Source organism: Psammomys obesus, unplaced genomic scaffold (assembly GCF_907164565.1).
Source record: "Psammomys obesus unplaced genomic scaffold, mPsaObe1.curated_primary_1811, whole genome shotgun sequence".
Lineage (NCBI taxonomy): Eukaryota > Metazoa > Chordata > Mammalia > Rodentia > Muridae > Psammomys > Psammomys obesus.
Genome location: NW_026596069.1, coordinates 33,028,183 through 33,056,138, shown reverse-complemented (window position 1 = coordinate 33,056,138; position 27,956 = coordinate 33,028,183). Strand labels below are relative to the sequence as shown.

The 27,956-nt window shown below is 45.8% G+C and overlaps 1 protein-coding gene across 1 annotated transcript; it reads left to right on the top strand.

The window, feature by feature from the left end:
* Positions 1-9: 9 nt before the first annotated feature.
* Positions 10-27,956, top strand: Ckmt2 (creatine kinase, mitochondrial 2). The gene is made up of 10 exons (XM_055625594.1): positions 10-56; positions 16,288-16,459; positions 17,870-18,068; positions 18,718-18,813; positions 19,216-19,437; positions 20,557-20,642; positions 21,898-22,021; positions 22,842-22,976; positions 24,684-24,809; positions 27,735-27,956. The coding sequence occupies exons 2-10, from the start codon at positions 16,308-16,310 to the stop codon at positions 27,852-27,854; spliced, it is 1,260 nt and encodes a 419-aa protein (XP_055481569.1). The 5' UTR covers positions 10-56; positions 16,288-16,307; the 3' UTR covers positions 27,855-27,956.

The window sequence follows — 27,956 nt, the reverse complement described above, 5'->3', positions numbered from 1 at the left end:
TGTTGGCTGTGTGCACGCAGCAGGACCTGGATAAGACAGACGCGTCCAGCTTCAAGGTCAGTGAGAGGATCGAAATGCTTGATTTCTCCACAGAGGTGCAGTACTAGAGCCAGTGTGGTGAGCCTTGGCGTAGGAAATCCCCAACCACGTAGGAAACACTGGGAAACGGTGTGTGGGCCAGAGAGAGATGGGAACTTGCTGCCCCCGTAGGGTAGCCCTTGTGTGAAATCGCCTTTTCCCTGGGGCATCAGCACTGGCAGCTCAGCTGGAGAACCCAGAGCCTTAGCTTGCAGTGTCTCTGCTTCACAGGGAAACAAGAACTTCCGTGGGAAAAAAAATTCTAAATGTGGAATTATGACCCTGAACTTGGGGTAAGTTTAAATGTCACATTTCGTTCTCTAATAACTTGCAGAGAGCAATCTGCTCATGTCTGGTAGTGTTTTCCTCACCTGCACCAAAAGAGATGCCCAGTGACTTGGCGTGAACTAGCTAGAAAGTGTGAGTTTCTCAAGGCTCTCCAAGAGCAAAACCAGCTAATGCTGGTTAATGCTACTGCCAGGGTTACCCTTGAAGGTGTTGATATACTGAAAACGAACTGTGTAACGTCCTGTTTTTAGAAGAAAAAAATTTAAAAAGCTTCCTATGGCTGATGGTGACCCACTCCTCACGTGCTTGGCTCCTGGGATGGTCATTATCAGTCCTGCCCTGTCCCTGTGTGTAAAGTCCGCGCCTTGGAAGCTCTGCTTTGACTGTGTGGAAAGCAGCACTTGTCCAGCAAACCAAAGTCCCCCTCACCCTCAGCGCTGTCTTCTGGACCTTCCTCCCCAAGCATGCAGTTCTGTGGCCACCACAGTGCTGTCTGGGTCTCTGGGGTGGCGGTCAGGACACTCAGGACAATGCCATCTTAGATAAACTGTGTACTTCCCAGGAGGCTGTGCACATCTCGCGTCCTGTCACATCTGTGCCATTCTATTATCCGTCCTTTCATGGAAAACTTGACATTAGAGGCAGCAGGAAGAGTCACCCTTCCTGGACTTACTGTCCGTCGGCAGCTGCTGAGGCCTTGCAGGCCTCTCACACTGGGAGGCATCTTTTTCAAGGCCCCTGTGCTTGGAGCCGAGCGCGTCTGTGGACTAAGCTATGCACAGCCTCTCATGGTAAAATAATGGCTTCAGAGCCTGGACTGTGGACTTGCCACTCTCAAAAAGAACAGCAGAGACAGAGCCAGGAAGCAGGAGTTGGGGTTTGGAATAAGGTGTGATAGGAGTCAGAGGTAGGATGGGGACTGAGTCTGGGACTGATTCAGGCCCCACCCCAGAGGCCTGGAGTCACCATCACTGCCAAAGTCCAGAGGAAGATCCACTTGTGTTTCTTGAGGTCACATGTGGAATCTGTGTCTAGTGTTCTGGGAGTTCTTGCCAGCTGAGCCAGGTACCTCACACAGAGCCAACCCTGAAGGTGACCGTCGGAGGTCATATGCACCCCTGTGTCACCAGAGAAGATGGCTTTCCACTCTACTACAGCTGTTCCAGCTGCCCAGAGGGCTCTATGGCCTTTAGGTCCCCCATTCTCTTGGAAATTTTTTCTCTTGAAAGACAATTTTGAAAAGATCTGGGTCATCTTTGCAAGCGGGGCTGGGAAAGGCCTGTCTCTTAGGGAAGAACCCTATGTCTTTCCCTTATGACTTCCGTTTGCTGAGTCAGACAGGAAGGCCAAGAGTGCCCATTAAGGTTGACCTTGCATCCCGTCATGAGAAGTCATTCGGTCCCTCTGCTGTCCCAGAGCGGGGAAGCCACAGCAATTTCCTGCTTGCCTACAAAACTAGCATCATGAGAATTTGTTCACAAAATTCTCTAGTGTTGGGAAAACCTCAGTGACATCCTCTGTTTTGGGGGTGACTGTGAATCGACAGCTGACAGCACTATTCCCTTCCTTTCAACTACCTTCCAGCCTAGCAAAGCTCGGGCACGTGGTTGTGGTGCACAGCAGGACCAGAGTAACTCTGAATTTCTGAATTGGCAGAGAGGCACTCATGGGTCTCCACCTCCAGGATATCCAGGGCAAGGAGAAGCTTCAGAAGTAGGGTAGTTCATGACATGATGGAGCCAGAAAGAAGACCAGGAATCTGAGACCCAGTCTCCAACTGGGTCAGAAAAAAAAATCACAGCTCCTTGGCCCTCTGTCTAAAGAACTCACTCTGGCTTTCCTTCTTTGATGTGGAGAGCAAATGGAGGCGTGAACACGATCCCAAGCCTTTGGCTTAGTCAGGCTATGTTCTTATACATTGCCCCACACACAATTTTTTCCTGGCTCAGAGCTCCAAAATTCAATTTTAACCGAAATGCTATTGAAAAACATGCTTTTAAACATACCAAGAGTAATAGAGCTGTTCCAGGCTGGGGCAATAGAGAGAGAGCCTCTCCTATTAAGAGCCTCCCCACTCCTCCTCTTACCCCTAGCCCCACATGAAGGGAGAGAGGATGGGAAGAGAGAGAAATCAGGTCCTCTATGGAAGCAGGACCAGTGCAGTGTCCCTAGCTAGGCTAGGCTTGGCAGGTGCGCGGTGTACCAAGTGTCAGGGCGGAGTGTGCACAGAAATGCCTGGAATCCTGGGCGCTTGTGTAGAAGCCTGAAGAAGGGAAGAGAACGAGCTCCAAATGTTTCTGGGACTCAGTGAGGAGTCACATGCTCCAAGGTGACAATCCTGTGCCTTGGGTTGGTTGTGGTGAAAGTGTTTCTGAACTCTTGGTGTGGCATGGGGCACGCTGAAGTCCTGAGCTTATAAGAGCAGTTTTACTCTGATTGCTGGCTGAGACTGATTGTAGGTGAGGCGCTGGGGTCATCATGAACCTGGGTCAGGACTGGTGACAAAGCTGGCTTCGGATTGTTACACTTGGACCTAGAAAAGGCCACGTGACTTCCATTCAACCAACCAAATAAAGCTTGCATGGCAGGATTGTTCGAGCTATTTCTAGATAGAAGTGAAGACCCCAGCAAAAGTGGGACAAAGGTGGGAAAGACAAGGGCTAAATCACAAGGCCAGGGCACTGTTGCCGACACTGACAGGATTGCGACCAGGGATGCTTGAGCCCAGGAGGGTGAAACTCACTTGTGAGCATTGTGTCGGTATTCAAAGGACAGTTAGCAAGTCTTAAAGTATGTGCTAAGTGTATTCTGGCATGTCATCTTGTCCTCAGAGAGATGATTAAAGTAAGAGAATGAAATGAAACACTTAAGATGATTTTGAAAAAGCTGGAATGAATAGGCTTTCAGAGGGGGCATCCAAGGCTGGTTAGGTATTTGGGATGGAAGATTGACCCTAAGGTGTTAGAGGAAGGCCTTCATTTACTTGGTGCCTGCTGCAGCCTGCCCCTGTCTCCCTTTGCCACACCCATCATGGACAGGCAGCTGCTGAGCCTGCTTGAAATACACAGCTGTGGCCTCACCCTTTAGTGCTTCATGAACAACCTCCCAGAACGCTCTGACGCTCACACAAAGCAAATGCACATGCATGTATGCATATATGATGTGTTGCTGCTACAGAACCGTAACCATGTGTACTCGTTCCTGTGCAATTCTCCTTTATTCGTTTTCATCCAGGAATGAGTCATAAAATATGGGCCCAGGAAAGTGGAGCCACTGCAGTGTCTTCCATATTCTGAACACACTGCACACTTATGACCCTTCTCCCTCTGATGGGCTGGTTGCTCCTGGGTTTTTTGCCACTATAAATTGGATCCTTTGGCCTCTGTTCTTATGTCCTGGCACCTTTATTTCTCCTCCCAAAGCGTGATGCCGGGACAATTAGCCTGGGTGTGTCTGTGTTGATGGCTTTTTCCTACTTCCTTTTCCAGCCTGGTCACAGCACTTCAGAGAGCTGTCCAGGTGATTCTAAGTCTGGCCAATCAGCGCCAGATCAGCTAAGTAGAATGCCTTGGCCTGCAGAAGGCTCCTGCTCTCTAGCTCTCTAGCTCCCTGCTCTACAGCAGGGAGCAGACCAGAAAAACTCCTGTGGACTGAGTGAGAAGAGGCCAGAGATGCAGGGAGAGAAGGCAGGTGTAAGAGTGCTAGAGTCTGGATGGATGCCCTTGGAGGACCAGGTGCACCTGCCTGGCCCCGTTGTCACATCCAGGACCAGGAAAGCCTATGTCCTCAGGAAAGAACGGAACTGAGACCCAAGGCTTTATCTTCCTGATTAGATCCAGTGAAAAGTGTGGCACCAGACTAAAGCACACAGACCCCTGCGAAGAACTGGCTGCAGCCCAGGCAATGTGTTGCAGTTGCCCAGCTGTGGCCTTGCCCAGTCTCTGGAAGCCTGGGTCAGCGACTTGTGCCTGTTTTAAGTGAAGAACCTGAGACCCCTCTCTGCAACAAAGTCTGTTTCCCATGCGGGGTGTTTGCAGGGTTGCAGGAAGAACGTTCTAAAACACTCCGTGGGAAGCAACCTGAAGCCTCCTTTCAGCAGTAGTGCAAGGGGTAGCAGCAGGTGCTAACCTCGCTTAGTCCTGAGTGAGTGCCCGGCATGCTCTGAAGACTGGGTGTGGGTCAGCCCATCTCTTCAGTCTTACCGTTTCTAACGATTCCAGCGTATCACTAATGATTGAGAGAACTAAGACATGGAAAGCGTAGCCCTTAGGGGTCTTTCGAAGACAACCGGCAACAACTATTAATATAATATTAACACATTACACATGACGATTATTAATAGTATTGTAATAAAATAAGATGAAATCAGTGATATGACAATCTATAGTATACTATAATTAGTTTAATCACTATAACAAAACTGTGCTCAAACCCAGGGCCTGTTGTTCCAAGGCCTTTGCTCACATGTTGCACCTTGTCAGCTCCTGGTTCTGAGCTCTCCGTCTCTGCAGGTGAGGGCTCTGGAAGGCTGCCAGGCAGGAGTTTTGAAACACGGTAGTAACTAGGTAACTGCCAGGTTCTTCCAGGTGGGTACAGTGTCCTTTCAAGTGAGGGGTGCTTACACACTCATCACGGGACAATGCAAGAACATATTCCCTCTGGAACACCTCACACCCCACAAAGCTGCTCTCCAGCCAGAACCCAGCTGTAGGGTACAGCTCCTGTGTTAACTACTCAAGTCAGAAGCCAGGGCAACCTCCAAAACTGACTCACACCCTTCATGCTCACATCTCACTGGCCGCAAAGGCCCTGGGTGCCCCAGGAATTCTTCTGTGCTCTCCAGGAAGCCTTCACTCTGGCTCTGCTCTGGAGAGTTTCTTGACTGGATTGCTCTAGAACTCATGGCCTGGTTTCCCTGTCTACAAATATTTTCTCACCCATTTAATCAAGCTCAGCATACAAGTTACATTATTTACCACCTGTAGTTTAAAGGCCAAGATTTGTGTCAACGGTTCTTTCAATCCTCACAACCTCTAGTTACCCAGAGTTTGGCCCCATTTCAAGTCTTGGAAATGGAGCAGTGTTTCTTACACCATTTTTTATCCATAGCAGATCCACTCATTTGTAAGATATAATGAAGTATAACTACTAGAAAAAATAAAATAAACACATGTGAAATGTTGGTTGAAATTAAAAACGCTCTCTCAAAGGGTTGTAAACGCTCTACAGGCTTTCTGTATGTTCATTATAAATAACCGATAACAGTCCACAGAGAACCATTTGGCAGTCTTGTGGTGTCAACTACATGTAAATACACTGAAATGTCTCCTATCCCAAATGCTGACATTCTTCCCACCATGCACAGAGTCCAGTCCTGAGCCTCACTGTTCTTTTCATCTAGTTATGTCTGAAATACTGGTCCTGCTGTGGATCGGCCTACCTCTGCAGTCTCCACCCTGCCTCCTGTGCCTCCTGCTTCCTGCCTCTCCAGGACCCGCCTTTGTGTATTCCATTCCCTTTGTCTCTAAAGCCTTCCTCTTGTTCATCTAGCAAAGTGACAAAGATACTCATCTCCTCCAGAAAGCCCTTCCTCTCCCATCCAGCAGCTTGGGGTCTTCTCATCCTTTGAATTATAGCATTCTGCTTAACAGTGGTCTGTCTCCCCCTTGAACTCTGACAGAACTCTTGAGATGCTGACAGAACCCCAGTATCTGACACCAGGATTTATTCTGTAATATGTGTTGAGTACAAGGGTAGATGGAGAAATAACATAAAGGACAAATGGAGGGATGGAGGAAGGGAGGGAGGGAAGGGGAAAGGGATAGATGGGACATATGGCTTAATTCTTGGGCCCTAGTGAAATCTCTGGGCACAAATTATTTATTGGTTGTTTTTTATGGGCCATGTTTAGATATGGCCCTAATTTCTGCAGTTTCTGGACTCCTGGATTAAAGAATGTTTTCACAAGTCATGGGGTTTTCCCTGGAAGCTGTTGATGATAGCCACCACAAATTCTAGGCATAGAAGTCCCCCATTTAATTAAATTCCAGGAAAATGCTTCTTATAGGCTTCGTGGGCAGCCATATTTGTACTTGTGACTATGGTCCTGGATGCTTTGACTTCCTTAAGATTCTGGACCTACGCAAAGAACAAAGGACACATTCAGTCTTTTCTTTATTTCTGTATCATTCAAAGGTAAGTTAAGTTTGATGTTGCTGAGGGCAGTGGCCAGTTGGTACAATGGACACATCATGATCTTCTGCTCCCTCACACAACTGTGGGAGTGTCTACTCTCAGTTTCTGCTATATTTTTCTGCAGTGTGTGACATCCTACTTCTCTCCGGGAAGAGAAGGCAAGCAATGTTGTAGACAAGGTCTTTCACAAGCGCACTACCAGGCTGTGCCTTCTCAGAGCTCCTTGACACTCTGGTCCCTTATCACACAGCTCCAGGAAGAGGACACTTGCTTAGAGTATGAATGGCAAGGGCAGACTGCCCACGAGTCCTAGCACTACTCCTTGCAGACCATGTGGTCTCTGATGCTTGGCCTTTTTTCACTTCCATTCTCCGACTGTGACACTGAGATAATGAGAGCATCAGACGGGGTTGTATAGATTATGAAATGGGATGGTACCCATCAGACCCTAGGACTACATGCTCAGCATATAGTCAGGGGACATAAGAGTTTCCCCTCCAACTTAAGAACTCTGTAGAAACTGCCACATTGCAGATTGTTAAAATTCAAATGAGTACATTTAAAACAAAAAGCTACTTTCTCCTATATTCGCTATTCTCCCTTCCTTCTCTCCATGTCACTACACACTATATTTCCATCAGTGAAGCCTGCCAATGTCATTTGCTCTGCTTGTTCTTAAATTCCACAGTCTGCTGACAATGTCTTCGTCTGTGGTCAATAGTGTTCCTGTGCAAAGAGCATCTGAGGCCACCCTCTGCCTCTGTTTCCCCTCAGGACTGCCCAGAACCGTGATGAAGTACTGGTATGCCTTTGTTCTCGTTCTTATTATCCTGTTACTCTGCTGTGGAAACTCTGGTTGAGAAAAAACACTCAGCATTCCTGAGGGACCAGAGAGGACAGAAAGCAGTTAGGCAACCGGCAGCTCTGCTCCTAGGGAGCTGACAGGGTCGCCTCCATCCAAATACACTGTGATGTTTGTTTACTGTAAAAACCTGCCAGGGAGCGCAGGATTTTTACTTAAATGGGTGTCTGGTACAGAATGGATTCTTGGGCCGATTGCTTTCATCTTAGTTGTGTGACCTTGAACTGTGAAAAAAACTGATTCTAAGTTTCCTGTTCTGTGGTATGGTATAATCTACCTGTTCTTGGAGGCGGCTGTGGAGATAGGCCCTTGAACGTATTCTCTAGGTTAGCTTTTCTATGTTACCAACAAATGGAACATGTTTAATAATTACTGTTATGCAATAGCAAGTGTGTTGCCCCAGTGAGTAGAGAGCTGCACAGAGCTGCTGGTGTGTAAGGAAGGCCAAAGGAGGAAAAATTTCTGTATTGCAGATTCTGTATTGTATTAACTGAACTGAACAGCCTGCCCTCGCTTCTGGGACACCAACTCATACGTTTAATGAGAACCTACCAAGTGTGGGCCAATGGATGTGAGAGGCAAGAAAGCTGCCTCCCAGCCCTGCCTTCACTTGGGGGGTAGGGCTGGCTCTGCATGATCACTCACCGGCCTAGCCCTCACCCTGCTCACATCTCATACTCACTAGCACACAGTAGAGTGGGAGACAACATACTGTTCTCTAGAGAAGAGGGAAATAGCCCTTTTGTTTCCTTAGAACATTTCCTTCGGGGGGAAAATGTGTCATTGTAAGCTATGTCTTTGTCTCTTTGAAATGTATTGTAAATATTCTGTAAACAAGTCAGAGTAAGTGCACACCTGTAAGTTCCTCTGGAGGCAGAGGCAGGAGGCTTGTGAGTTCAAGGCCAACCTAAGCTACATGGCAAGACCCTGTCTCAAAAAGACATGACAAAATCAGCTAAGCCTTTAGCCAGATTTGTGACCCAGAAATCACTGCCCTGAATGTAGACCTCAAGGAGCAGCTGGCTTCCCCATTGTCAGTGGGCAGATAATTGTCTTATTTAGGTATGTGGCTCCAGAGTTGTGGGTTTACCTGTTGCATAGAGACCTGAAGAGATTTACCTGTTCTTTGAATAAAACAACTAGCTATCAGACATGGCACCTCAATCCTGAAGTGACCTTTGGATGACTTCTGTAGGACAATGGTGCCACCAAGTCCTCTTCCCCCTTGAGCAGATGCCTATAACAGATTCTCTCAGCTTAGCTGTGTGAAAGGATAAGATCTCTTCCTGAATGGGATCTCTTTAGTGGATGCCCTGAGACATGCATTATTGGTTAAATACAGATTAATAATGCTTTAATTGCTTTCCTATAATTTATGGAAGACGATTGTTGGGGAGAAAGGAGATTTGGATACTATTTCCTCAATACTTAGTATTTGTTGCTCATCAGACTCCAATATCATCCTGATGATCAGTTTGAGGCAGAGACAAATGAAGATGATGATAAAAAGGAAAGAAGAAAGGCAAAGACACGTGTTTATGCTCTGGGCTCTCCTGGAAGGCCCATTTTCTATGGGGTAGCCTCTGCAGGTCACCATAGAAACTGCTGAGGATGATGGTACCTAGGAATCTGACAGCCTGAGGTGGCTGATGGTCAGGAGTCTGGACTGCACACCTGGCTTGTGAGCACCTCCTGGACATGGGAACCCGAGCAGGAAGACACCAAAATACCAAGCCTGCCACCTCATCCGCTTCTTGTGGGATTTCAGAATCTATGGTGAAGCGGGTGATGCAAATTAGCCTGGAAACAGGGCTTAGGCTTGAGATGTAACAGATTTAAAACTGAGAAATTCTGAAACCAAAGGAGCCTCAGCCAGATACAGAAGCAGCCTGGGAATGGATGTAGCTCAAGACCTGTCATCCTTCCTACAATGAGTGACACCTGAGCATCCAGGAGGCTGGGAAGACACCTGCCTTTTGGAACTAGGCAGACTGCTGATGTAAGCACAGTCAGGGGTTTCTAACCGGCACGATTAGTTCTGATAACTACATCCTTATATGACTTGGTCATTGTGCAAACATCATACAGAACTTCTGCAAGACTAGATGCTAGAGGTTGACGACTCCACATGGCTTCTGGATGTAATCAAAAGACCAGACAACAAGAGATTAAAGGAAACGTCCACCTGGAAGCATTGCTAATTACATTATCGTCAAAATCCTGATAAAATAGATCATTGTAAATTAAAAAACCAGTAACATAGTCATTTATTATCAGATTTCCATTCTGTCAATCATTGTGTATGCTATGCTTTCATATTTGTGGCGGCCCAAGTTTGTTTATACAAGCACAACTAAAAATATGTCTATGTGTCATACTATATCATAACCTAATGAGGAATACTACGTCACTAAGCATTTTGGAGTTGTTTGGCCATAAGTGATGTATGCATGAGGTAGATGTGATTTTTATGAAATTACAAAAGCCATCTTGCTTGATTGATACTGAGCTCTTTCTGCCAACCTTTTGTCTTGTTCCATGGTCTGAATAGATGTGAGCCCCTGGGTGGGGGAGAGACATGAGCCTCTGTTGGTGCTAATGCAGATTTCTCCATCTTCTCTTCCACAGAAAAGGCCACCAGGCCACTCCTTACTAACAAGAGTCAAAGCCAAATGAGATGAAGTCTCCCACATGGAACATGCTAAGGAGATCCTAAGTAACTGTCACATATAAACCCACTCACTTGCTCTTTCCACCACATCTTGGGGGCCCCTGGTGTGGGCTTCCATGACCTTGAGAGGAGAGAGCACCTTCCGTGTGAGTCTCCCTGCTTGCCTGCCCTGGTTTGAGGAGGTGCAGATGTTCTGATGGTTCCAAAGGTCTCAGCATGGTGGCAATGCCACCAACCTTTCTGTCCCAAGCAGGTCTTTCCAGGCTCAAGTCCTTAGTCCTTTTGTTCTCTTTGCCTGAGCAGCTTTATTCAAAGATGTTGCCCAAGATCCTCTGAATAATAACTTGTTTCCTTTCCTGCACCTAGCCCCACCTCTAATTAATTCATTCTTCTTTTCCTAGCGATCTTTCCTAGACAAATTAGGAGCACCTGGAGAAGGCACAGAGTTTATTTACTGTGTGTTGTTTTTTTTTTTTTACCCCGGCCGTCCACTGTGGTGCCTGACACTGACTATCCCCATAGTCAAGAGTTAGTCCCTGAATGAATCTCATGCTTCCTGCAGGACATAAAAGCCAGAGCTAGGCCATCAGAGGCCCCAAGATTTTCTGGAACCTATGTGAGTAAGTAAATATCCTCTGGGCAGGTACCAAACAGGCCCTCAGGCTGAAAACAGTCTGAGAGGTGAGCAGAGCAGTTTCGGAAGCAGCTGCTTCAGCACGATGACACCAGCTGTGGCATTCCCTGGCTGGATCAGCCTAAAGCATCGACTGCAGGAACAAACAGATGTGTGCTTCTGTGAGCTATGTCTGAGGTCTGCTGTTACTCACCCTCTGGCTGTGGCAGAGTCCACAGTAAGTGTAGACCAAAACAGGGTAGACCACAAAATGCCAGTAGAAGTTACAAGGCTGCCTTGGCTCATCATCTTCTCTTTCCCAGCATCTTTGAACAAAATGTTGAGTAAGTTATAATGGCTCTCAGGATGCACAGAGAGTTGAAAGTGTCAAAAGCTTGGCAAGTGAGCCTCAGACTGCTTTCTGTTTTGTCTGAGTAGTTTCATCAGATACAACATTTATAAAAGCACCATGTTTATAGAAACAAATGAAGATGACTGCAGAAAAAAAGCAACCAATGAAAATGCAGCATTGTGGAGCCCAGTCCCAACCGACAGCTCTACACTTCAACTCCTGCACTTAAGTCCCAGGGAGTAATGTAGAGGAAGGGGTGGAAGATTCTAAGAGCCAGAGGAACAGGGTGTTTGCTGTGAGGTTGTGCATCCTAGGAATGCCAGAAGCTACACCCATATAATCTCACCAATATGACTGCCTAACCCTGAGCTGAACAAGGACAACAACAAAAGACATGCTAAAGTACATGCGGAAAAGCCCAGGCAAGCCCAACCCTAGACAAAGAAGTACAGGCAACTAAGGAATGAATACCAACAGCTGGAGATGCAGTCTTCCCCAGGGAAGAGCACGCCAATGGCTGGCTAATACTAAAGGGTCATCCTTGAAAACATACATACAAGTAACCCTATACAGCCTGAAATGATACTTCATATATATGTATATATGAGTATATTCAACAGTTAATGAAAAAGAGGTCCTAAATTTGAAAAAGAGTAGAAAGGGTGATATGACAGCACTTGGAAGGAAGAAAAGAAAGGTATGCATGGTGCAATCATGGCCTTAAAAATAAATAATTTTTTAAAAACCCACCATGTTTAAAGAGTAGGCAAAGTATGGTATACACTCACTTATAAGCAGATATTAACTGTACAATATAGGGTAGCTATACTAAAATCTACAGACCTAAAGAAGCTAAACACTAAGGAGGACCCTAGGGAGGATGCTTAAATCTCATTCAGAATGGCAAACAGGATAGACACCAGAAGCGGTGGAAGAGAGGGAACAAGATGAGAGTCTACTATAGAGGAACCTCTGAAAGACTCCCCCAAACATGGGATCGAAGCAGATGTTGAGACTCACAGCCCAACTTGGGTCAGGGTGCAGGGAGTCTTATGGAAGAAGATGGGGGTGGGATAGAAGGACATGGAGGGGACGGGAGCTCCGTAAGTAGACTAATAAAGCTGAAAAATCTGAGCTCAGGGGATCCTGCAGAGATTGATGAACTAACCAAGGACCATACATGGAGAGGACCTAGACCCCCTGCTCAGATGTAGCTGATTGGCAGCTCAGTCTTCATGTGGATTCCTGAGTGAGGGGAGCAGGGCTGCCTCTGTCACGAACTCAGCTGCCTGCTCTTTGATCACTTGCCCCTGGCGATGCAGCCTTGCCAGGCCAGGAAGGAAGAGGATCCAGGCAGTCCTGATGAGACTTGACAAGCTAGTGGCAGATGGCAGAAGAGGAGAACTCCCCTTTTCAGTGGACTAAATGAAGGGCATTGGGGGAAGAGGAGAGAGGGTGGGACTGGGAGGAGTTGAGGGGGGCTTCAATCGGGATATATAATGAGTAAGTTGTGAAAAACTAAAATTAAAAAAAAAGTAGGCAAAGTGAAATGCTAACTGCTCTCATGGGCACAGATCACTTGTACACACAACTATCATGGCACCTCCTTTGAACAGAGTTGCAGCCCCACATCCTGCTTCCGGAATACTTGGAACCTTCTAGGTAACAGAAGTAAATAAAACAAAGCAATGCTGCCTGTGATGCTTTTCAAATAACAAGTCTGATGTCCAATGGGGTATCACAAGGCAGGCTCTTTGGATCTCAGAGGAGCAAAATGGCCATTCCCAGATGAAAAATTCAGTGGAACAGTTGGTCCAACCTCTCCCCCAAGTGTATCAATTGGTTCATTAGTAGCAGAATTCAGTATCTCTATGTACGTTACAAAGAAGAGCAAACAAATAAAAAAACCAAAACAAACAAAAAACACCAAAACCAAACCAAACAAACAAACAAAAAACAACAGCAACAAATAAACAACAGGGATTATTGATTTCAGTAAAGCTTGAGCTCTATGCTAAGTGTCCGTGGGTGGGAACTTGGACTTTCAGAGCTGTTTGCTCTCTCCATCAAGGCCTCACCTGCGTCAGTGACACAGATCACACAACTTTGCTAAATGCCGCGTTGGAACTCGGAGAAATAAATTAGAGCAATTATTTCCACAAATGAGTCTTTGGTTATAATGACATCTAACAGCAGCATTCTCAGGCAGACGCCCACCCTGTGCCAGCTTCTTAGTAGGGAAGGCCAGAGATTGCCAGTTGTTACCAGGCTCCTCGTGGGCATCACTCCCTCCCTGTCTTCCTAACACTGCTTCTTAGCCCCTCCTTTTCACAATGCCTCTTACCCGTGAGCTCACAGACAACTAAAAGGAGGAAATCCAGGGGTAAAGAAATTTGCTTCACCTGCAGACGTGAACACATTTCCTGTTTGCTTAAGACAGCATGCTCTGCCTTACTCTTCATTCCCTGGGGCTTAGAAGGCATTTACTTAGAACTTGCCTTACTTTGGTGAATTCACAATAAATCTCAGAGTGACAGCGGCTGTGTCTCTGCTTAGGAAGCTGAATTGAGAATGTGACACACAGAGGTTTGTGTTAGTGTTGTCTGCTGCACATAAGGGTCAGGATGCTTTAGCACCTCTCCACATTCACAAAGTTGGTAAAGAGTACTGGCAACACTGAAGCCCTGTGAAAGCAAAGAAGTGTCTAGAATAAGGTCAGTGTCTAGCCATTACAGGTCCCTAGGGCAACTTCAAGAAATGCCTGCTTTTTCATGGCCGTCATTAGATTGGTGAGAATTGTATGTGGACAGTAGTGGAGAAGATAAGGTGTCTGCTAAGCTGATTTCCTAGGCCAATGTAGAAAAACAACTTCATAAACATTTAAAGTCTTTGATTCCAACACATTGGAATTTAGTAGAAATTTCCTTGGAGCATCCTGGGAGTTGGAATTTCATCAGTTTCCAAAATTCAGTCATCGAAGGAAAGTGATGTCAGAAAGATAGATACACTTAGAATTATTGTCATTGCCATGCCACATCTAACATTGGTTTAGCTTTCCCTGGGGAGCTCAGGCTTTCAGCCCAGGGGTCCACACCAACAAGCTCACCTAAGCTCGGGGGACCTTGAAGTAACGATGCAGAAACATGCCCAAAGTTAGAGAAATCCACTTGGACGTCACGGATGCTGAACAGGGGGGAAGTACTGAGAAAAGCCTTTCTTTGTTGTCCACACAGAGATTCATGCTGAGTAACTCTTGCCGGTTGATACTGCAGGACTGAGTGGCCCTTGTGGCTTCTGAGCAGCTCCGTGTCCAGCAGGGGTCTTTCCATGTGTATTTAACACTGACTCTCCTGGTTGGTTGAGAATTCTGTAAGCACAGATTAAGAAGTGTGTACTTTTTCTTCATTACCTGCATTTCGGCCCACCCTTCACCGTCATGCTCTTTCTTGAGAATTTTTTATTAGTTCCTTTGGTATTAATTCATTCTTTATCTGTGTTTTTTTTCATTCTCATGTGAAATGAGTTCATTTCTTCTTCATCTCTAAAAAACATTATTTTCCCAGGTTTATTATTGCAAAAATAGCTGATATTTGCAATTTCCTTGTAGGTGAACTGTCTTCTTTCTGCTTTGTGTCCCTTTGTGTCTGGTCAAAAGCATTTGCTCAGATATCTGTTTCTTTGGTGTATATTATATTATATTATATTATATTATATTATATTATATTATATTTTATTATATTATTATATTTATTATAATGTATTATGCCTCATGTACTTTATCAGTTCTGGATAATTTTTAGCCATTTTCTTTGAGATATCACTTCTGTTTCATCTGGTGTCTCTTCTTTGACTTCAATCCAGTTTGTATCTAATTTTTCTATTGTAATTATCAATTGCATTTATATTTCTCAGATTTTTATCTATTTCTGCTTCTCTACCTTTTATTTATTTCTGCTTCTGCTACACTTTGGGTAATTCCATTTCATTTATTTTTTCTTCAGCTGTGTCATATCCAACAGTTCAATTTCATTTTTTTCTTTTGAATTGTTTGTTTAGGGATGGTCTTACCACATAGCTCTAGTTAGCCTAGAACTCACTACTCAGACCAGGTTGGCCTCAAACATGAAACAATTCTCCTGCCTCTTACTCCCAAGTGTTAGAGTAATATATATATGGACCACCATGTTTGGCTATCTTGATCATTCTTAATAGTCTCTTCTTTCTTGATCATAATAATTATTATTCTAATTATAAATTTTAAATAATTTATAAGTAACTGTTATTTAAACATCTATCTAAAGCCAGTCTGTACTCTGGTGAGGCAATTCCATAATCTTCAGACACTGGAGGCCTAACTCGGATGTTGTCTATTTTGTCTTCTTATTTGTATCTTTTGTATGACTGGTGATCTTTGGTTGAGAGGCTGTTGTTTAATCTTAATCTGCAAGCATCCAAGACCTAAACTGAATATGAATTTTGTTCTTTGAGACAGGGTTTCTTTGCGTAACAGCCTTGCTCTCTTGGAACTCTCTTTGTAGACCAGGCTGGCCTTGGACTCACTGCCTCTGCCACCCGAGTTCTGGGATTAAAGGTATGTGCCACCACACCTGGCTTTGCTTTTTTTTTTTTTTTTTTTTTTTTTTTTTTTTTTTTAAGGAAGATTTGAATCTGCTTTTTCTAGGAGCCAAAGGGTGAATTTTTGTTAGCTTTGAACAATGTTATCCCCTTTCAGGGTTCCTAAACTAAAGTGGAAGTTCTCAACACTACCCCAGACATCCCTACTTTCTTCTTCTACCTCAACCTTTCAAGTCATAAGGGCATTTGCTTTTAAGATAATCCAAATGTATTTGTGTGTTACTTTGAGCTCTGACACAAGTTTATTTGGGATGTGTAAAGTGGGTCAATGGTAGTTAGAGAATTTCAATCCTATTAAAAGCTCAGCAATCCTATTATTCAGAGTTTAGTTCTGTAGAGAAAAAGTCCCAAAGACACTCAGTTTATCTAGTGTACAAAAATAGATAGCATTTTATTTTTCTCCATAATTACTGCAGAAAATAGGGTGAGGGCTCACAAAATCTGAAAATACACATTTTTCCCAATTAATGTAAAGAAAAAGATAAAGAAAGCGAGCAGCAGGGCCATCGCCCGTTTTTTCACCCATTGCTTTCCGTGCTGCAGCCCAGCATGGTTTCATGGTGCTCTCTGATACGCAACTTCTTTGCTTCCAGACACTCAACCAAGAGGAAGGATGGCCAGTGCCTTCTCTAAGCTGCTAACTGGCCGCAATGCCTCTCTGCTGTTTACTACACTGGGAACCAGTGCCCTGACCACGGGCTACCTGATGAACAGGCAGAAGGTGTCTGCTGAGGCCCGGGAGCAGCACAAGCTCTTTCCCCCAAGGTGAGTCCTCCCGGCTTTAAAATAACTCAGTGTCAACCCGACAGGTGCTCTTGTCTGCCGGAAGCTGTCCCTGAGAATCCTTCTTTGGCTCGTTTATTTGTTTAATCTCATTGTATGGATGCTTTGCTGAGGGGATGCCTATGCAGCGCCTGCAGTGGCACATGGAACTGGAGTCTCAGACAGTTGTGAGCTGTCATGGGAGTTCTGGGATTGAACTTGGGTCCTCTGGAAGAACAGAATGTCTGAGCTGGTTTCTTCACTCCTTGAGAGTCCTTCTTTTTGTCTTTCTAAATGGCTAAGTCCAACTTAGCAATCTTTTTTGAAACTAATTAAGCCCGTGACAAGCATGAGGAAATAGGTCATCATTCTTGCCCAAACCTTGCTGTCCAGCTAACTACTGATAACAGTGATAGTTTGCACGTATTGAGAACTTAGAAACACTAAGTCCAAATTCATATACTTTATGCAGCGAAATGCAACCCAGACCCCTTGATATCAGCAGACGCATGCTTCACTCTCTGTCTTACTGTATTCCTGGAAATGCAATCACGGTCCTACTGTATTCCCGGAAATGAGATCACAGTATTGATTTTAAGTGCGAGCACTAAAGGACGATGCAGCTAGGAAGTGGAGGAGTGGCAGAGGATGAGGTCAGGTTTCTGCTGCCCAGAGCCTCACTGTGTCTAAGACACCAGTGCTGAGTAGTCTGAGCAGTGTGGGGTGCCGTAGGATTCCGCGTAGGTGGGAGCAGAGGAGAGAAAAGAGCTAAAGTGTCTCTCGGAGACATTTACCGGCTGACAGAAGGGCCAGCTCTGACGCAATCAGAATGGCTGAGGGAGTCACCCGTGCTTGCGTCCACCGTGCTCCTCACTTCAAATTCTTCAAACAGAACACAGTCAGGGTAAGGCAGAAGCCAGTGCGGTGGCCCTCTGCATCAGCCCAGACAGTCACCAAATGCTGTGTTCGTAGCTGGGCACTGTTCCAAGGATGGACCAGGTCGCTGTTGTCATGGAGCTGGTCCTGTAGCAAAGGACAGAGACGTGAACAACACTGTAAATAGTTCTGACTCTGTCTCCTGCCCCACACCCACACCCAAGAGGCTAAATTATGGCTGTCACTGAATTTTACCAACACTTCTGGGCAGAAGAAAAATCTGCGAATTTCAATTCATTTTCTGACTTCCTTTTCTCCTTTCCCTCTGTAGCTTCTGTAGCCATTACCATGGGTGTCCTACTAGGTAGGGCCCTGTCCTTTTCCCTAGCAGTCACTGGCATTGGTTTATCTTAAGCCTGACTTGCTCAAGCCCCGTATTCACTGGGCCAAGAGGAACTAGTTGAACGTCTCTGAGGAATGGAGTCTTTAGTGGCCCTTACCTGGGAGCTATTGGCCCACAGTCTTCTCTTCCCACAGCGCGGACTACCCTGACCTTCGGAAACATAACAACTGCATGGCCGAGTGCCTCACTCCCACCATCTACGCCAAACTCCGAAACAAGGTGACGCCCAACGGCTACACCCTGGACCAATGCATCCAAACCGGAGTGGACAACCCCGGCCACCCCTTCATAAAGACTGTGGGCATGGTGGCGGGCGATGAGGAGTCGTATGAGGTAAAGCCACGGGCTGCCGGTTTCAGAGTCGAGGCCTACCCGGAGTGTGGTTGGGGAGCACCATCGTGGTGTCTTTATCTTCTCTTTGGGGTCAGCTTTTTGGGTTCTCAGGAAGGACTCCAATAAAGGGAGGGCAACTCCCAGAGAACTGTCAGGGATCCTTTCTGGGATTATGAGGTGTACAGCTTCCTAGGGACAATGTTTTTTGTTTTTGTTTTTGTTTTTTGCTGCTGTGCCAATGTCTCTCCTCAAAGAGAGGTTAGCTGCATGACAAGGCCTCTAAGCCTGTCAAAAGGCTGTGTTGGTACAGAAAATTTAAATAAAATTAAATAAAAAGTGTGCATTCATCAGAATGCATTCAGCTGTTTGTTCTGGGCTCACTGGGTTGGGCTGGGTGTCTGTAGTTAGAGACTTATCTTCCTATTACTGTGGCACAATTTCCTGGCTTCACCAAGTTTCCTGGCTCTAGCCTCATCCTTGGTGTCTACTACTCTCCTCTTGTATGCATGTTCCCCACGGCAGCATGGGGAGTTTCAGAAAAGGCCACCAACCCTGGTCCTTAGGGCCTGAGGAAAAAGGGGGACAAGTGAAACCAAAAGTCCTTCGCTATCAGGTGAGCCACTCACAGGACAGATATTCTTGCCTACAGGTGTTTGCTGACCTTTTTGATCCTGTCATCAAACTAAGGCACAACGGTTATGACCCTAGGGTGATGAAGCACCCTACGGACCTCGATGCATCCAAGGTAAGCGCCAGCCTCCATTTCTTTTCCCCATGATGCAGCATTTCCCCACAATTGCAGAGGAGGGAGGCTGAGAGTGGCTACCTTGGCAAGATGTCCCTGGATGGTCTAAGATGGCTTGGCTTCAGCATATAGCCCAGGGGAGGTTCAGACGCTCCTTTAAAGATGCCTCTAGGGACGATTAATTGATGGGAACTTTCAACTTTCCTACAGCGCTTTACCCCAACCAAAACCATCTGCTGCAGATGCCACCTTACTAACAAGGCAGCCCAGAGTTGTGGGTCCACCCAGGAGTTAGTCACGCTCTCTGAAATGCAGTGCCTGAAGGTTTCCAGGCAAGCTGCAGGCCGGAGGACTGTGTTCTGGGGCTGCCATGGTGACCCGCCTCTCTGCTCCACCCGGCAGGTCACTCACGGGCAATTTGATGAGCGCTATGTGTTGTCTTCTCGCGTGCGTACTGGCCGCAGCATCCGCGGGCTGAGCCTGCCTCCTGCGTGCTCCCGGGCCGAGAGGAGGGAGGTGGAGAACGTGGCCATCACCGCCCTGGAAGGCCTCAAGGGGGACCTGGCTGGTCGCTACTACAAGCTGTCTGAGATGACAGAGCAGGATCAGCAACGGCTCATTGATGTGAGTAGGTGGCAAATCCCCAGGGCTGCCTGGAAGGATCCACAGCTCTGCCCAGCCCTCCACCCACTTAAGTGTTGGCACGGATGGCTGAAACTGGCCCCGGCTTCCACAGCTTCAGTGTGAGAATGGATCTGAAGCCTTAAACCTTGTCAAGCCATGGCTAAAGTCTAAAGAAGCTCCAGTATAAGTGCTGGGCTGGGCACAGGAGGGTGGAGGTGATTAGGGCATCTGCCTCCTGTTACCTGGGCGCAAGCGAAACAATTGGGTGTGGAAATCTTATTCGTGCCTAAAGGATGATTGTGGTACCACACCCTGAGGAAATTTTGGAGCTCAGAGGATCTAGGCAGGAAACGAAGGTGCTTTCCCTGGCTGTATAGAGACAGGGAGCTGGCTGCGGGCACTCATCCTTGCTGCCTCCAGCACCCACGCTTCTCACTGGCTCTACAGTAGACAAAACGCTAGTCCTTTGGGTTTTGTGAGACAAAGGCTCAGTAAGTAGCCTACAATGGCCTCAAACTCACAGCAGTGCTTTTGACTCCGCCTCCCAAGTGTTGGATTCAGGTCCTTTTAGTTCCTCATTAGCACAAATTTTAAAAGGACACCATTTTCAAAAGTACCCTTTAACTAAACTCCAAGAAAAGAAGAAACAAGATTCTGTTATCCTAGAAGATGCAAATGACATGAAACTTCCCATTTCCAAATCACACAGGACAGCTTCTAGTTGGTACATTTGTCTCCTAATGTGTGAGACTCGGTTATCCTCCTGCCTCCATGACTGAGCAAGCCACATCTGCCTTAAGCAGCCACCCTGGTTTCCCATTTGTGGGTGAGCTCCTCCTAGACAGTGGCCCCCAACCTATCCTGTCCCCAGTCTCCAGGGGCTCCCCCTTGTTAGAGATTCTATCTAGGTTCCTCCCTCCCCCACCCATCTTCTACATGGTATCTTGCTGCAGTGTGAGCTCCGGGCATTGGTGGGTTTGTTTTTAAAAGCTTCGGGGGTGTCCAGCACACAGGGACTCTGAGGGACGCTGCCAGAGAGGCCTCACGTGTAAGCCGAAAGCTGACACCTGGCCCAGGCCAGTCTCACGGACTTTCTACTTTGTCCCTTTCGGCCTACAGGACCACTTCCTGTTTGATAAGCCAGTGTCCCCTTTACTAACATGTGCTGGGATGGCCCGAGACTGGCCTGACGCCAGGGGAATCTGGTATGACACCGTTTTCATCTTTTCCCTGAGTGGAGAATCTCAAACTGCTGCTTCTTCTAACCCGAGGCTGCTGTGAACTGCAGCTGACAGCATGCGGGGCCTGAGCTAAATGGGGAAGAAGCCAAGTCTATTTGAAAACTGAGTGTTTGTGTGTGTATGTGTGCATGTGCAAGCACGTATGGGCACGTATGCGTTTGTGTGTGTATGTGTCACTAAGAGTGTGTGCGTATGTCCGTGTGTATGTTTGTGAATATGTATTTGATTGTGTGTTATTGTGTATGAGCGTGTTTGTGTGAGTGTGTGCATATGTGTGTGAATGTGTATGTGTGTGTGTGTGGTATGTGTGTGTATATTTGCATGTGAGTAAATGTAAGTGTGTGTGAGTGTGTGTTTGTGTGGTATATGTGAATGTATGTGGCATGTTTAAGTATGTGTACTTGTATGTGAGTGTGTGTAAGTATGTGTGTGCTTGTGTGTGGTATTGTGAGTCTGTGTGAGTGTGTTTGTTATTGTGTAGTGTGAATGTGTATGTTGGAAGCTTTTTTAAAGGAGGTATGGGAATGTGAGCTGGTTTGTATGACGTGCACATTGGGACAGACTATTCAAAAGAAAGATACTTCATATTAGCTAGAGAATCTCTTGGTGAACTTAGCACAAATGAGCACAAAATGAAAACTCAGTATTGCTAGTTTAAGTCAAACCTAAGGATGATGGCTGCCACATGTCCTTCCTGAGAGCCCTCAGCCTGCCGTGGCTCCTGCTTCCGTTAAGCCAGCTCTCCCCAGGATCCCAGCCCTACCCAAAGGAAGACAGTTCTCGGGAATATAGGCATCCAGGGTTTATGTAGCAAACTCAGTGAGTTCTTGTGGTGTGGGAAAATTCCTCATCTTTGCCTCCCATTGTTTTCAAGAGCCACAAGCTTCCAGCTGAACCCTTAGGAGTCAGATTCCTCCTGACACCAGAGCTAAGCGCCATCGAGGTGCACTGTTGTCACCTTGTCTGAGGCATGAGGGGACGGACTGCACCCTGTGGGAGTGAAAACACATGCAGCATCGATAATGGCTGGGTTTAGTCTTCTCCTCCATTCAGGGAGGAATTATTATTCTGTGGCACTTGTTCATGCACAATTAAGAGGGAAGGGCCATCAGGGAATGGGGAAGAGAAATGAAGCAATCAAGCTGCAGAGGTAATGAGAATTTTCATTTGTTGAGATAAACGCAATTAACAGTCAGCACCACACTTCTGTCTTCGTTAGGCATAATTATGACAAGACATTTCTCATCTGGATAAACGAGGAAGACCACACCAGGGTAATCTCAATGGAAAAGGGAGGCAACATGAAACGAGTATTTGAGCGATTCTGCCGTGGACTAAAGGAAGTAAGATTCCATCCGGGGCTTCTAGATAGTCATCAAAATAAAATCTCTCTGGTTTTCATTTATGCATTTTAAATTTTTTATTATTATTTTATGTTACACGCATGAGTATTTGCCTGCACTGTCTCTGCACACATGCATGCAGTGCCCGTGGAGGCAGGAGAGGGCATTGGCGCCCCTGGGACTGAACAGCAGGTGGTTGGGATCCCATGTGGGTGTTGGGATCCAAAAGATGTCCTCTGCAAGAGCTGCTGCCAGTGCTCTCAAGGGCAGAGCTATCTCTCTAGCCCCATTATTTTCTGTTTTTAAAAAGATACTTTGGAAACTTCCAAAGAGGGACTAGTTTTTTCCTCCTAAGAACTCAATCTTCCAGAGCAGTGCTTCCAAAAGGAGGTGACTTTTCTCTTTTGTGGGAGTCTGTGGCTCGATAATATGGTACAAGATAGGGCTGGATGAGGTGAACGGAATGGGAAAGTGGAAGGGGTGGGAAGAGAGAGGGCACTGGATGGGATGAGGCAGAGTAGATCCTCACAGGCCAAACTGCTGAGAATTCTGATGTTTTCCTATACTCTTTGCATGAGAAAGAGTATCAGCTGACGTTCATTGAGAGCGTGGAGTTTCTAGGGACTGTCTTAAATGCTTTACATGCTCATTTGGCTTACTAGGATCGCGTTTGTATTCCTCTAGAAGAGTTATCAAGTACTGTAGCTCCAGTACAGTTTCGTTCGTGTGCTGTACTGGTCTCCCTCCCTGTGTTTGGAATGACCTGAAGGGGTAGGTATCTGAGAACTCGGCCATTTGTCTGCTGCTGTTTCATTTGTAGGTGGAACGATTAATCCAAGAACGAGGCTGGGAGTTCATGTGGAATGAGCGTCTAGGATACATTTTGACTTGCCCTTCGAACCTTGGAACTGGCTTGCGAGCTGGTGTCCACGTTAGGATCCCAAAGCTCAGCAAGGTAATGGCTGACAAGAGGTTTGTTGGGTCCCAACTATATCAGCTCAGATGTGACTTCTCTGCAGTATTCCTGCCTTAACCCTGACCATTGTCCCCTGCAATGGAAAAGTCATTTGCATTATTGAGGATGGGTTCCAGGCCTGCAGCAAGGGAGTGGTGCTTCAAGAATATACTGCTTTTGAGTCTCCATCATGCAACAAATCAGGATCGATGTGTGGACTGCCCTGTTCTGCTCCGTACGGTTTCTTTCACCTTGTTCTTACACCCGAGCATGCGGAGAATCACCTGAGGGAGGACTTAGGCAAGCACAGATTTTTAGGCCATACTTGTGCAATTTGGTTGGTTTTTTCTTTCTCATTTTGTATTTGTATATTGTGCAGTTGTGGGAGGTGTGGGTACAGGGTGGAGGCCAGCGGGCAGTCTCTAGGCTCTGACAATTGAAGTCAGGCCATCAGGCATGGCAGCAAGCACCTTCCTCACTCTGCCATCTCACTAGTCCTAGAATTGCTATTTCTTGCAAGTTTTCAGGCGACTCTGAGGCTGCTAGTAGGGGGCCTTATTTGGAGCCGTTTCCTCATTTGCACAGTCACAGTCAGTCTCTGTGTTCTAGAACATGAGAAAGGGAGAAGGCACGCAGGAGTGCCCAGGACAAAACCTAAGGTGGAAAACAGGAGGTGGCATTCAACACTTCTGAGCATTGCATTGGAAAGAACTCAGTGAGCAAGTGGATGAATCTTCAGGTCCAGGGCTGGGGTGAAAGGTAAAGGATCCTGATAGGGAGCTAGTCATTTCTGCCACAGCACAAAATAAATCAAAGACATTTAAACAATTTAGAAAAATGTGCTGCCTAACAACAAGAAGGTACATGCTATTTTCGTTATTCAAAATCCTAATGCTAAGAAAATGATTTAACGTTGTTTTAATTATAACAATGAAACTGTGTAAGGTGAGAAGCAAACACAGTTGGCTGGCACCTACATGCAAATACATATGTGTATATTTATGTGAAGATAAACTGGAGTCAGATGCCACAAGGTCAATTGTAGTTCTGCCAACTCTTAGCTCTGGTGCACTTTGCTCATCTGAAGTATAGGGATTGGTAGAGCTTCAATTGTCCTCTATACATTAGAGATGCAGTCCCCAAAATCATATGCCAATGGCATGTGGTGGTCATATCTTTGACCACCGTGATAGCATTAGTGGCTATACAAGAAGTAAGATCCAAGCTATCACACATGCTCTGTCTCACCATGATTCCCTTTGCCACATTGTGATGCCACAAACATGTTCTCACCAGATGCCGAGCAGGTACCGATGCCATGTTCTTGGACTTCCCAGACTGTGAGCCAAAAGTGCTTCTATTGTTTATAAGTGGCCTAGAGTCAGGTACCTCCTTCAAGACAATATGTAGTTTTAGCTGTCCTGTAACTCAATGCAGCCCAGGCTGGCCTCGGTATCACAGAGGTCCACCTGCGCCTGCCTCTCGAATACTGGGGTTAAAGGCATGCCCCACCATCTCCTGGATTAGATACTTCTGATACAACACCAAAAAAATGGACTTTGAGGGGGTGAAAGTAATATCTACTTCATTAGATTGTTGGAAGGCTTTAAGCCCAGCGCTCAGGTACATTGTAAATACTTTACTAATGGCTACTGTCTCTTACGGCTCATCTTTGCTCGGTGACTGCAACAATATCCCCTGTCCTAGGACCCGCGCTTTTCTAAGATCTTGGAGAACCTGAGGCTCCAGAAGCGTGGCACAGGCGGTGTGGACACCGCAGCAGTGGCGGATGTGTACGACATCTCCAACATAGACCGCATCGGCAGATCAGAGGTAAGGTCTCCCTCACTCGGACACGGACTGGTGAGGTCGGCCCAGCAGCAGGAGGACGTGGGAAGGCAGCCTCAGCAGCCTGACTGCACGCACACTCTTTCCCACTGAGTCCTGGGTTACCTATTCATTCCTGGTGTGAAAAATAATGCAAGAAAAATGCACGGTCCCTTCTGAGCACCCGTAGGCAAGCCGAGCAGTCCCAGTGGACTAAGCAGTGTGGACTTGACAGTGCGTTGACCTTGACAGCCATTTCAGCCATCACCAGCAACAGGGGTGCTCCTAAGCTAAGGGACAGCAGCATGTGCAACCCCAGGGACTCAGAGGCCAGGTGTGCTGTCCCTCCTAGTGTGGACAGTGTGAAAATCTCTCTTGATTCTGAATTTCTTTGATGAAGACCACATGCTAATCATCTTCATTTTGGCATCTTAGATAGTAATTTCTAACACTTTAGTTGTAGAGGTTAGATAGTAGAGAGGTTTGTGATAGTGCGCCTACACGGCGGAGGGCCCCTGGGATACACAGGAACGATGGGTTCACCGGTGCATGGGAGCTGTGAGTGAGATGAGCCTTGAGAGCTCACGTAGGGACACACAACTGAATACTAAGTAAGTACTGACAGCACACGCTGAGTTACTTCCACCTGGCACAGCCTCTGCTCAGAGCCTAGATAGGAAGGGCCTCTGTAGAAAGTTATCCTCTCATTTTGCATACTGACGATCTAATATAACTTAGTATATTGCTGTAAATTTCTAGGGAATTATTGTAAAAGCTAGTAAAATGTCTGAAAGTATTTTAAACACCATGTATGTAATCGGGCAGCCCTCAATACCTTTTGGATATTAATTTATTTCTTTTTACTCCTTTTAACAACTGTTCAGAAAACATTAAATGATGTTATTATAGCACATTTTATATTATAGCACTTTTTATAATTCATGAATGCTTTATCACAACAATAAATATTATTAAGTAACATGACTGGGGATAGAGAAATAGCTTCTAAAATATTTTCTTTGTGTCAAAATTGTAAAAATATTTTATTTATTTTATGTATAAGTGTCTTTCTTGAATGTATATATTTGTACCATGTGCATACCTAGCGACCAAGAAATTCAGAAATGGCCTGGCCCTGGAGCTGTGATTTACCGTGTGGGTGCTGGAAGTGAACCCATGTCCTCTGCAGGTGCAACAGTGCTCTTAACTGCTGAGACTCCTCTCCAGCCCTGACAGAGGTTGCTTTATTGGTAATGCACTTGCCTAGCAGGTGTGAGGCCCTAGATCCGATCCCAGTGTTGTTAAACAAACAAACAAAAATTCAAAACAAAACAAAAAAATACTTTGATATCCAAAAACATGATTTTTGGTGATTATATGGCAAAGACATTCCATTATATGTTTAATGTTTTCTGATTGGTATTTTAACCAACTTTATGTATACTAGAATCACAACTGTAGACAGGATATAATTGTATGAAAGGAATCAGGAAAACTATATATGACCCGGTTTAACTTGGAGGGTTAAAACGAAGTCCCACTAGAAGTGAATGAGGAGCTCATGTCACCATACCTTGTCCAATACAGGACAGGTTTATTGGAGAGGACTGTGGGCTCAACTAGACAGAGCTGGCTTTCTGGCCCAACCTTCTCTCAAGGCCCCAGGTTCCTTATGAATGAAAAGCAGTTAGAACGGAAGTGGGTTTCTTCCAGGCAAGGCCTGTTCCACCCCTGAATTCAGGGGTCCTCGCACCCTTGCTGCACTCAGGCTGCAGACCATGTTATGCTTCCTGGAGTCATCCCTTGCTTACTGTCTTAATTTGGCCTCCTGAGCAGTGGTGTGTTTAGTGTAGGAGGTAACACCAGAAAAAAAAATCATAGGTAAATAGCCTTTGGCAAATACTTAAACACTAAAGTTTCAACATATTTTGAATTAGGAATTTCAGAAGCTTAGTTTGTCCTAATTTATAAAATTTGCATCAAGTAGTCTATTTTCCTATCACAGAGAAAGCATGATTTAGTTAAAACAATTTTTCCAGAAAGCAACTATCACACTAAGTAAATAAGGATATCTGTATTATGAGCATTTTCAGGGCTCAGAGGGTTGAGAAGCTGGTCAGAATTCGTATCTAAAGAAGATATCACTGTATAGTGTTATATACAAGAGGCTGATGAAGAGAAGGTACATGGGGGCTTACTGGTTAAACGTAATTGCTGCTCGTGCAGAGGCCCAAGTTCGGTTCCCAGTACCTATATGGTGGCTCACAACCTTCTGTCAAGTCCAGCTCCAGAGAATCTGATGTCCTTTGGTCTCTGTGAGCACCCGCATGCATGAAGTACACATAGACTCTTATGCAGGCACACACACATACACATAATAAATAAAACAATAACAAATCTCTAGAAGAAAAAGTATGTGGACCAAGGAGATAGCTAAACAGATAAAAGTGTTTGCCTCACAAGCCTGAAGACCCAGGCATGGTAAAATGAGAAAACTAGCTGCCAAAATTGTGCTCTGATGCCACACATATTCTTGTTCTCTCTCTCTCTTCTCTCTCTCTCTCTCTCTCTCTCTCTCTCTCTCTCTCTCTCTCTCACACACACACACACACACACACACTAAATATTTCTAAAGAAAGAAAGAGTACAGAGGATGAAAACTAATGATTCTCAAGTATGAACTCTTCTTGCGGCAACCCCACCGTAAGGAAAGCTTGAAAGAAACCTTATGCTACCCATCCACACCACATCTGAGTCCAGACTCAGGATGGCTCCCCTCACACAAGTGCCTGATGGTAATAAAGTCCTGCTGACTGGAAAGTTCACATTTAAACTGTCCTGTCCAACAGGTCTCACAGGCAGCTTCTGTTGGACTAATCACTCCTCCTTTTCCTTTCTTCATCATGTCTCCTCCTCTTTCCCACTATTAAGGTTGAACTTGTCCAGATCGTTATTGATGGCGTCAACTACCTGGTGGATTGTGAAAAGAAGCTAGAGAGAGGCCAAGACATTAAGGTCCCCCCTCCTCTGCCTCAGTTCGGCAGGAAGTGAATTATCCCTCCCAGTTTATGAGTAATCTGTTTGCTGGTTTGACAGACACAGGAAGTCTCTGCTCTGAGAGTTTTTGTAGACTTGTAAACATGTAAAAGTGTA

Coding starts and splice junctions, on each gene's coding strand:
- Ckmt2 (XM_055625594.1), top strand. CDS start 16,308: ATGGCCAGTGCCTTCTCTAAGCTGCTAACTGGCCGCAATGCCTCTCTG. Junction 18,814..19,215: donor CGGACCTCGATGCATCCAAG/GTAAGCGCCAGC, acceptor TCCACCCGGCAG/GTCACTCACGGGCAATTTGA. Junction 22,977..24,683: donor GGATCCCAAAGCTCAGCAAG/GTAATGGCTGAC, acceptor CCCCTGTCCTAG/GACCCGCGCTTTTCTAAGAT.